Genomic DNA, 11933 nt, shown 5'->3' on the forward strand with positions numbered 1-11933 from the left:
TCTCCAAGAGTAAGAAAAAAATCAAGATTTAATCGATTTTTACACGTCGAACTACAAGTGTAAGGTGTTGTAGACGTCGATTATGAGCTAACAGATAAAAAAAAAAAAAGAGATAAATATCTTGCAAAATCGATTGTTTCGTACAGTTTTTACGGGAAATTTACTTATTTTTATGAAGAATTCAATGGAAATTCCGTTGTGGAGGAGTGGCAACCAGCGAAGATTCGATAGGGTCAATGACAGTTTAGTAAATAATTTAAATCATAATATATAATTTAAAAATAAAGCGATTTTACGACAGGATACGTGTGCGATTAACTCGTTTTAAAACTTAAAAAAACAAAAAAAGGACGGGAAGTTACAAACACCTGAGAATATCACCCCGCAGGATCATCAATTTTGATTGTTTCTCTGCACTCAAGACAGAAAGGTTAATTACATTAATGAGTGTTAACTATATAGGGAGATAGGTTGCGTGTTTATAATCCGTTTATCAAATCCGTAAAATATTTTAATCTACCTCCTACTAATGCTAATGTATAAATCAAAGAAAGGATATACATATATATATTTAAAGAAAAGTTACTCTTTATAACGACAATACCAAAATTGTTAAATGTTTTTACGTTTAAACTCTCTCGTGTATAATTTTCTTATGTTTTAAGGTGGATATAAACACATTTCTCGTGTCAGCGAGTACATTAAACGTATGAGGCTTGATTCTTCAATAACTGCTGATCTGTTTGGCATGGAAATATTAATGAAGCTAAATGATTGTACCGCTCCGCCTCCAGGAAAGATCTCTTATGACCTCTCCAAACACGAAAACAACTCATTGCTTATATTCGACTAAATTAAATTCTATTAAAATTTACTTCAAAATCCATAATCTTCTGACTAAAACGTGAAGACCTCCGAGGATATTAATTGATTACGGACTTACTACTGTTGTTTATTTAACAGTTTTTATTGAATATCTCCATCGAGGGGTTTTCTCTCACCCACTTATCCCGTATGTGAATGATTGTTTCAAAGAAATTGCCTACTGTCAGGCAGATATTAATTTGTCACTGCTGATAAACTGTTTCAATTTTTTTTTTCTTTTCCTGTCACTATCTACTAGAGGTTGGTCGTCAGTTAGAATCTTGCCGTCCAATCAAGATAGTTTGCCTGGGGATATTGATAGCGCATCCGGTTGTTACTTAAGCCAAACGCGTAATCAAGAACCACCCCAAGGCTTCTTTCCTATCCCTCTTTGGGGATCGTAGGGTACGAACTAACACCTTATCAATATAGTAAAAAAATAATAATTTTTTTACCTATAACCCCATGCAAGAAGGAAATTAGGATGACTAATAAGATCAGGAACTATTATAGAATCTTACAATATGTCCACAGTAGTAATTAAAGAGTATTTTATATGATCAAAGTGCGTGGCTGAGGTAGATCAGAATGCATTTTTACACTCCCTAAGCATTAAGTCTAATTCTTCACACCATAATGTCACTCATCTCAAGGTGAGTAGATATATCTTAGTCTCGGTGAGGCAAACCCATAATTAGAAGCTAATTTCTTATTAATGACACAAGTTTTCTAAAATTCAAATATCATGTTTCGCTGTGGGCGTTCATCTTGTTCTTACGAAGGACAATCTACAGTATTATTTCATTTTTATACATTATTTCCTTAATAATTTACTTTAAAAACCACACTCCATTTATAATATTTGCAATTCTTTGAACTACACAATCATAATTTTTTTTTAAATATTATAATATCCTATCGATTTGCAAATCAAATGAATAATAAATCATTGTTTTAGTAGCTAAATCAGAATCAAGAGATTTAATTCATTCTCGACCAGAATTTAAATAAATTTCTCTACCGTAAAGACGTAAGGATAGAGAAAAATAAGGGTTTAACCCCAAAAACACAATTAAAATTTGTATAAAATCTATTTCTGTTTTATTCATTTGAATAAAATTCCACTCATTTGAGATTTTTAAACGTAAATTTTTATTGTTTAACAAGAAAAAACATCTCACTCATTGTCAACCTGATAAAAAAAACGTGATGCCGCACTCTTAATGGCCATTTGGTTTCACTCCAATGATTTATTGTAAGACGAGCTCATCCAAACCTACAGAATAAACTTTTTTCTTAATTTAAACCCTCAAAAAATTTCATAATTATCCATAAATAAATATGGAATCTCGTAAAATATGATTTGCAAAGGAGGATCTTCATAAAATTTACACGAATCTTCATCCGAATCTTCAGAAGATTGTAAATATTTAGGTAATTTATACAAATATTCAGAAAATTATTGTATAAACAATTATTTGAATCCTTGACGTGAATGAATCCTGCAAGTAAATAAATAACTCAACAATCGTGTAAATGAGTAAGTAAACGTATGTGTGTGTGGTCAAGATTGTGTAAATGTTAAAAGTGAATAAACAGCGTATGAATCTCGTGTGTACCTTAAGTGGTACACTAGTGTCATACACGAAAGAAATAAGAAAAACAATTATTATAAAATACCAGAAAGCTCATTAAAAGATATATTTCCAACGTTAATATCCATTCGCAGGTGTGCATATGCTATTAAAGTCGGATAGTTTGATGCTAAACAAGATATCGTGTTTAATACACTGGAAGGACATGTCATACTTAGCAAAAAAACACCCCTATAGCATGTCTAATAATGACATTTTTATTTTATAAAGTTTATGGACAATTATACCTTAAGAAATGACTTTAGATAATGTTTATAAATTTCCGAACACGATATTTTAAGGGGGGAGAAAAGAAAATTTCGTTTAAAAATATAATAAAATTTATAATTTTATCTACATTTTTTATATATAATTTTATTAAACATCTGGTATCATATATAAAGTATACAAGGTCGATAATTGAAAAAGGAAAAGCCTAAAAGATTTACATCCTAAGGATACGCCATTGGGTGTATAATTTGGGGAATTTCCCTAAATTTGACCTCGACCTAGACAAAGAAAACGTAAAACACGTATTCCTTATCAATTGTATAATTGGAAAATTGAACATAACAGTTTGAATATTTAATGTTAAAAATTAGCATACGATTCTTTAAATATTAAAATCACATAGGAGCTTCGATACGTACTTAGTTATCTCGTATTTATATGTTAAAAAATATATATATATACGTGTAATATTTACCTAAATTCGGATTTAATTGTAGGGAAAATATGCGGAAAAAGTGGAAAATAATCCACGAATTTAATACAGTTATCGATAAAAACACACAAGAAAGGGATAAGAAATTTATTTATTACTAGTATTATTATTAGGATACGGAATATTATTTCTTTTTATACAATTTTCCTGTTGCTGGAGGGGAAAATAGTACCAAAATTAAGTTTAGTTGTTTATATTTAATGGATTAAAAAAAAGTGGTTTAAATTTTAGTTGACTTCTAATGGCTTGATAGTTATTTATAACCAAGAAAATTTATATATATTTAATGACACGTGATATATCAATAAGTAAATTAGACTTTAATTCGAGTTATTTGAAAGTTTAAACGATTGAAGACCTCCCAAAATGATGATAGACAATCGTTTCACACTTTGATTTTAGTATAATTATAAGGTTCATTAAAGTAGTAATAGCCGTATCATTAAAGAAATAACAGTTATTACCAATCGAAAAGACCAGATTAATGCCATCAAAATCGTGCAGAATGAGTTATTTTAGTTATAAAAATGTTTTTTTATACATAAAATTTATATACGAATGGAAAATTAGCCGTATAATTAATAAGAAAATTTACAGAGTAGCAACCTTTTTAAATAATTTTAATTGATTTAAGAAGAGAAAATTTAAATATTTTTAGAGATTTTTAACTGTTTTTTATATTAATTTATTGTTTTAAATCAAAAATTTACGTCTAATTCATAAATAGAAGCCTAAACATCCCTCATCTAACAGTCGCTTTGATCTCTCAACCTAATCATCTTAACGCTCGATTTAATACATTTATATAAATAAAATAAATATGGTAACGATTTTATATTATTTAAAAACATTTTAATATTTTATTCTGTACTAAAAATATCAAATAGTTGATAAGATAAATAAAATATGAAGATGTGAAAATGGGATGTTAATGACATCTCTCCCGTATCACGTGTCCAAGCATCAGCGGATAGATAGAAAATATCTTTGAAATGGTTATCAGAAGAATATTTTAAAAGATATATTCGATATTTTACTTTTCTTTCTTTATTTTTTTTTTACGCATATGTTATGGTTCAGTGTTTAAGTTAATCGCCTGGTGGAAGTGATGTTTAAGATGATCAATTGATACGACTATCAATGACAGAATCAACAGAGAAATAAAGAAAAACTAAGTTAAAAAATCAGATTAAGTATTAAATTTTAGATAAATCTGGTTCCCAAATCAATCATTCTTAACGAGAAATTAAATTTCGGCAAAAATCTTTTCTTTTTTTTAAAAAAATAATTGCATAAAATCCCGAAGGATCCTTCGTTAATCCTCACCTGTTATATCAATATATATTTAAAAAATTAATTTAAAAATAGCTACTAGTTAAATATGTATAAATTATATATCAATCGGTTGTTAAGAAGATAGAGAATTAAATTTATTAAACAAATTTACAAAAAAATGAAGAGAAGAAACGAGAAAACGTTCGTAATAAAATTAATGGGTAAATAATTTTTTAATAGTGTTAAAAACTTAATTACTAAGAAAAATCGGGTTAAATTTTAAAATTGGAAAGAAAGTTTACGAGAGAATTTACGAGTTAACAATCCAATTTTCCTTTAAAATAATAATTAAAAGTAAAACAATGGCGAAGTGTAATCAATTTAATGCCAGCGATTAACATATTTAAATGAGAAAAATTAAGATAAAGAATTAAAAAAAGAGGGAGACTATTAATCATTACTAAAGAGAAATAAATCTTTAGTGTTCTAAAAAGGTCAAACGTTGTCCTAAGCATGGAATATAAATTAAAAAACAGGTGATTCCTTTGACTGTAATTCTCTTTAACACCGTTATAAACCCGATGAATAAATCCATCCTTCGAAACAATATTTTCTTATAAAATTGATTTATTTTACTTCAGAAATATCCATTTTTTAAGAGAAGAAGAAGGAAATAAAACGAGAAAACTTTTAAAATTTAAATCGAAAACTATTGTTCGTCTTAATTAAGAAGGTGTAAATTCTAATTAAAACCATCGCAACTCGATAAGAAAATTAGGAATTAGGGACGTGATCGGTTTTCTAAAACGATACGTTACGGGGCCAACGGCATTCTTTTTCGTATCCTGTGACGAAATCATCAGGATTTTTTTTTCTTTTTTCCATTATAATTTCTGTTAATACGATATGTATTATAGTTAGAGGGGTGATACACGGACAGATGGATGTTGACTGGTTGCTTTTGAATATAAATCAAGGTATCACGGATGAACAATTACCCGAAGAGATAGGTAGGTGGGTTGGGGTGATGGGACGCTTCTGAGTTACCCACGTTGCAGAGGGGGAAAATCCCAGAGCGAAGGCGGACAATTCCATACTAGAAGCTAGCCTGTAGCTACATTAAATTCCGTTTGGTAAGTTGGTAAATGTCAAGGATAATGTATTTCTTCCTTTACGCCTGAAGTGTAACGTCACAGATAAATCCACTTTTGTTATATTTAAATGATTGTTTTTAAGATAAGTACTTTGTTTTCTCGTTCCGTATACTCTTCTTTATCTATTGGATATAAATATACATTGATTAATTAAATTCTTCACCTATTAATTCCTCGTATTCGTCATTGGATACGTGAGTAATACCTTAAAATGATTGGCCCAACCTTTTGGAATATTTCTTTAATAAGAATGCCATAAATTTTGAAATTATTATTGTTAAAAACCTGTTATATTAAAGTTAATTATATATTCTAAGCATTACGATGTAGATGTTTCCAAGACTCATACTACTAGACTAGACATGGTTGGGTTATGAATATGTACGCCCATGTTAGAAAGCCATTTTGGTTATTTCACGACCGGAGAGATGAGATATTCAAATTTCTTATAATTTAATTTTTATGTTTTATATTAAATTACAGTCTTAACGGTTAAGAATTTCATTTTTTGAATTGAATTTTTCGCTCGTGAATTGGATTAACGCTTCAATTTTTACATTGAAGTGTTATACGAAATCCCCCATCTTTCAATTCTTTGGTAGGTATTCAATGTTTATATTTATGACAACGCCTAATGGATTATTGAATAAGAATGTGGGAGGTCTAAAGAAATTTAAGTCACGATCTAATGATAGATGAAAACATGAATTTTTATTGCTAATTTTAGAATTTCTATCTTCTCGATTTGTAAGCATTTAAATATGGATACAAGAAATTTGTATAGTTTCAAGTTGTAAAGAAAAAAAACCTGAAGATTTTTAACGATTTTTAAAGAAAAATAGGATATATTTTTACTCGAATGCGAGGTGAATACCTCTTCCAAATGGACATTGACTAATGACACAAATGAATCGCCATTGTCCACGTACAATGGCTTCATTCAACATCTTCCTTCTAGATGTAACTCTTAGTATTGTACACGGATGAATCGAGATAAAAAAAAAATAGGTATAGAGAAAAAAATGATTGCTTAAACACGAATCATATAACAGGAAATTATTTATATAAATGACACAAAAGACTTTTTAAAGAAAACTTTTATAAATGGAACTGATCACACCTGGTCGAAATAAGGTTACCTTTAAAAAAAAAATATCCATTAAGTTGCCCCGGGGATTCTTGCACTATTTACATATTAAGAAATTTACTAATCATTATATTTTTACGTATCCTATATAATTAATCAAAAACAATTGTTAGTGATTTTCGGTAATTTAGAGTCATCTGTAAGTTGATAATTGAAGGTATTGATGCCCATAGCAAGATCTTAGATCATATCTAAACAGTATAAAGACAGGTAATAAATCCACAGGAAAATAAGGATGACATTGATTTAAAATCAAACATAGCTGTCTTATAATTAGTTGCAGGAATCGATAAATAGACTTTTTATACTTTTTATATCTTATCTAAAACGTGTCTGCGTGTTAGAAATATGCTAAAATTTCATAAGATTAAAAAAAAATATCATTTCTTCCATTAATTGCCGTACAATTAATAAAAGTTTTAACTATGTATGACAAAATATCCTCTTAAAAAATCCACGGGTATCGGCGCATTGCATGCATTAATAAGCGCGTTTTTTGGACCATTTTTTTCCAGGGGAGGGAGAAAAAAGAAAAAGAAAGACACAATGGGCACATTTATCTGTCGTATATAATTTTCTTTAGAGGAATTCTCGAATTTAATATAGAACAAAAAATTGTCTGGAACACGATTTAGACATTTAGAGATTTTGATAAGAGGAACAGATTGGTTCTTGGTTTTCATACCAAGTATCTGACGTACCCATCATTTATCTTGACTAAGCTGGTAATTGGATTATGAAGTATCTAACGGCTCTTCTGATACGGTAGTCTAGGCTTTAATAACTTCTTTTGTTCGTTATTTTTGTAAACGTATCCAAGAATGGCCAAGTTATACAAAGAGAAGAATGTCCTCTTTAATGTTTGATCTATGCTCGAAGAATACAGAAGCTCGAATGGTAAATATAAAGGTGAATGACATAGAAAATATTTTAGCTACGGATCTCTCAACTTGTTCAAAAAAATAAATAAATTCTTACATAAACCCCGAAGTACGAGAATCTTCTTGCGCAGTACAACGATAGGGTGATTTGCAATTGTTTATTAACGTTTACTCACGAAAGGATATTCGGTTTATCTTCTCGATTATCTACAAAGAAAACCCATAAATGTCATCTTGTATAAACGTTGATAAAACTATAAAAATTGGAAGGATAAATAGCTTTAAACGAAGTGAATCGTACGTCTTTACCTCCCGTAACATCTCATGTTTGTGTCATGTCTATCTCTAGATAAATACCTGAAATAATTTACAATCCCTCTATTGCATTAATTAATTTTCAAAGCAGTAAATTGAATGGAAATCATTTAAAATGGATTCTATCTTGATTTCCAGATAAATCATTCCGCTAGAAGGATAAAGGCGAATCCCTCTTCGAATTTGTTACTCGAGTATAACTCTGGATATACTAAAGATAATTAAGATGGACAGGGCGGTCCAAAAGTCAGTTTACCGTAACGAATTCTTTATCGATTCTTTACTAGAAAAACATCGTTTACGGAGAAGGAAATCACAAAAGAAAGCGGGTTAATTTTATATAAAAATCCTTAAAATAGGCTCGATTTAGTCGAGAGAAAAAAAATAGAAACTTCCGAGAGGAAATTAAATTAAAATTGTATATCAGTTAAAGATACGGTGGACATTGTCTAGCAGACTCGATATCTTTTTAAGATAGGTAAATGACCCCATGAAATTCCACTTGGAGCGCCGTCAATCAGCCAGAGTCACAGACTATGTGAAGAAAGCAACCATCTTAGAAAGAACAAGTTCTAGCAGCGGGGAATCCCCAAAACTTCTTTACTGATATCTCGTGCACGCGATAGAGGTTACTTTGCACCTGACCAAACACCGAATCGTGATATTCTGTTTTTAATGGCTTTCGTGATCCCTCACGAACTTGTCACGCATCCTGAAAATAAATGCTTTGCTCGAATAAGTAAATGAAACTGGTTCGTATTCCATTTATCAAAATTTGATGTCAACCAAATCGAATTTATTCACTTCCTAAATACATTTTTTTTTATTTATTTTTTTTAAATTACAATTATTTATTTATAATTTTAAATATAATTAATTTTGAAATCAATTTATTTCTAATTAATTAATTTAAAAAACAAATTAAATTCCCGTTATTAACGAATCTTCGTAAGAGTAACGCTTTTTTTTCGTGAATCAAACCCCGTTTTAACGAATTTTTAAATGTAAATATCCACGAAAATTCTTTTTTTTTTATACGAAAATTTCCACGCAATTCGTTTATAACAAATTTAGTAAATGTAATCTCTTTTTATCGATGAACTTGAGCGTGCAAATCATCCATTCTTCATTCAATTTAAGATCATTTGAATTTTAACGGCTGGAAAAAAAAAATATATTTATGCCTATATTTGATATAAAATTTAGCTATTTTTTCTCTCTATTTCCTACTTCATAAAAATTTATGGAGTGTAAAATATCAGTCGTTATGCATTACTAGTTACATTGCAAGATGATCAGATATACAAATGTTGATAATCGTGCCTTTTGGTTCATCGACTGTTAAAGATCAACCATTATTCGAAGACATTTTTTCTCTTTTTCATCAATTCTCCGTGTCAAAAGTACGTTAAACTCAGAATATTCAAGAGGAAGAAAGGTGAAGTTAACGTGTTATGAGAGATAAAAAGATTTCGAACAGGGGAAACCCCTTTAAAAAATTCAGTTTTAATCCCCTATCAAAAATATCTCGTTAAACAATTTATCAAATTCATTCGATTGTCTAAAAGTTCTTTATTCTACTTATCGCCTACTAAATGTCAGATTTATTAATTAATTTTTTAACGTTTTACAATTACAAATTAGGGAAGATTTAAAATTGAAATCTGTATTTTTAGCTGGTGGAAAACAAAAGAAAAAAAAATTATCTATAGAGTTATTCAGATTTCTTCTTTTGGATACTGAAAAAGAAGAAAAAGAAGTAATTGACTCGAATTTCTTTATAGAATAAATTACCTTGTAATGTATTATAAAAACAGGGAAACAAGATCCTTTTGTATTTACTTTTCTTCCTTTTTTTTAAAGAGAAAAATGTGTAAAATCAGAAAAAAGCGGAACATCAAGGTGGCCATATGTAATAATTTCTTCAGTGGGTGGCCATTTTTTTTTCTTTACTATTCCCTCCCTTCCTCTTTTAATGCTTCTCTTACGTTTGTTAGAATCTTTAAAAAAAAATTAAATTATACTTTACTAAAATAAAAATTCTATCCGGAAGATCTTCTTTTATATATATATATTTTTTCTTAAATAGAATGGAATGTAAAGAAAAAATCAATTCTAAATTCTTCAAACTTTTCAAAGCGAATGAATAAAAATATTTTAAAACCTTTGATCATTCGCAATCGTAATTTACTTTTATGGCATGCTTTTCGGCAATAAAATATGCCAAATAATTCGGATTAATCGAATTTTTTCGTACGAAAAACCGAATAGAACAAAATGTACATCTTAAATTTTGAATAAATAAATTTTTGCTCTCGTATTTCATAAATCGTCTTCAATTTAAGATACCTTCCGCTGACCTTATAAGGTCATTAAAATCGTGCCATTACATCAACAACATTCATCCAATGACTGCAGTTGACAGCAAATGAGCATTTACCCTATTATTTGGCAACACTGAGAAAATCGTGACCTGAAAGAACAATAACACAACACTTAAAAAAAAAAAACAAAATAAAAGTTTAAAGAAAAACACAATCGATAAATTTTTCTAAGTGTTATTTATGTGATTAATTTATACTGTATTTTCTCTATATGTATTATACGTAAACGGTGTCGCCACCTAGTGGGATTTACTAGTATTATACGTAACAATAGTATTGTCGATTATTGTTTTAACAGTAGGAATGGATTGTAACAATCTTAAGCGTGGTAAGATCGACTTTTTGAGGGGTCCTCGTGACGTTTTTGTAAGAGATCAATCGACACAGTGCACTTCTACTCGTAAGACGTGTGATGAGGGGATGAATCGTAGAATGCTGTCGTGGGTAAAGCGTGAATCGTATCATCCGGCTCTACCCAAATTTAACAGTTATTGTATGGATACAATGAGGGGCAAGCTCGCTGATGAGCATTGTCGCGCATCTACCCACTTGGATAAAAGTAATTTATTAAAAATTCTCTTATTTTCTATAGTATTTAGCGTACCAGCATTTAAAAAATCAACGGAAACGACTTAATTTTTCATTATTTACAGCTGATTTTATTCCGTTTAACAAGTGGAAACCCATGCCCGAAATTGTAAGTTGGGTTTTTCAAACTAAAAATAAATTAAGAATAAATTTTCTTTAACATATTATAGAAAACCGATACGTGGAAACGAGAAAATAGGAAATATGGCGCCGAAAAATTCGTCAAAACTTCCGAAAATGAAAGGTAACAATATGGAAATGAAACCGATGAATATAGTAATATTTAGTCGTGTCGATGTTGCCATCTGGTGAATAAAATATAAAATATTCTTATCAAAACTTTATTTAATTAAAAATAAATTTAAAATTATTTTTTAAAAAATTATAAGTCTTTTGTCACCATTATTACTTATATTTATCAATAGTTAACTTGATTTATTCTATAATAGTAATTAGTAATTTGCTCGATTATAATCATTCCTTGATGGTACAGTCAAATTACTTGATTACTCGATTGTAATCATACCCGTAGTTTTACTTGACTAATCGTTTCTTGATAATAATTAATTCACTTGTGCCCATTCTTTTAGTAATTGAGAATTTACTCGATCGTGCCCTCTCCTTTAAGTAATTGAGAGTTTACTCGAATTCACTTATTCTTTAATAGCAATTTTGATTGTATTTATTCTTTGTTGCTAATTAATACTTTGCATAATTACCCTTATTCCACCAAGTAAATCGGTAATTTTTTACCAGTAATTTATTAATGAATATACGTAATAATTCAAAATCAAACATACAAGCTACAGTAATATATCCACTTGAAAAAAATACCTTTTCAAAATAAAAAATGGAAACTTAATATTTAAAAATATATTGTAACGTCGTATCCTGATTTATTTAGAATTAGAAATAAAAAAAAAAAATACTTTTTAAAAGAGTAATGCGAATATTCCGTATACTTTAA

At 29.0% G+C, this 11933-nt stretch overlaps 1 protein-coding gene across 1 annotated transcript; it reads left to right on the forward strand.

Moving 5' to 3' along the window:
- Positions 1-10622: 10622 nt before the first annotated feature.
- LOC111626178 lies at positions 10623-11271 on the forward strand. Its single transcript, XM_023369489.1, has 3 exons — positions 10623-10937; positions 11032-11075; positions 11137-11271. Exons 1-3 carry the CDS (start codon positions 10682-10684, stop codon positions 11212-11214), a joined length of 378 nt encoding a protein of 125 aa, XP_023225257.1. The 5' UTR covers positions 10623-10681; the 3' UTR covers positions 11215-11271.
- Positions 11272-11933: the final 662 nt, after the last annotated feature.

This window comes from Centruroides sculpturatus, unplaced genomic scaffold, assembly GCF_000671375.1.
Source record: "Centruroides sculpturatus isolate CEXI.00-Female unplaced genomic scaffold, Cexi_2.0 scaffold472, whole genome shotgun sequence".
NCBI classification, from domain to species: Eukaryota; Metazoa; Arthropoda; class Arachnida; order Scorpiones; family Buthidae; genus Centruroides; species Centruroides sculpturatus.

Bases quoted from the DNA above. Each gene is read 5' to 3' on its own strand.
- LOC111626178 (XM_023369489.1), top strand. From the start codon at position 10,682: ATGGATTGTAACAATCTTAAGCGTGGTAAGATCGACTTTTTGAGGGGT. The intron at 10,938-11,031 runs GTAATTTATTAA...CATTATTTACAG, and splicing joins ATCTACCCACTTGGATAAAA to CTGATTTTATTCCGTTTAAC. The intron at 11,076-11,136 runs GTAAGTTGGGTT...AACATATTATAG, and splicing joins GGAAACCCATGCCCGAAATT to AAAACCGATACGTGGAAACG.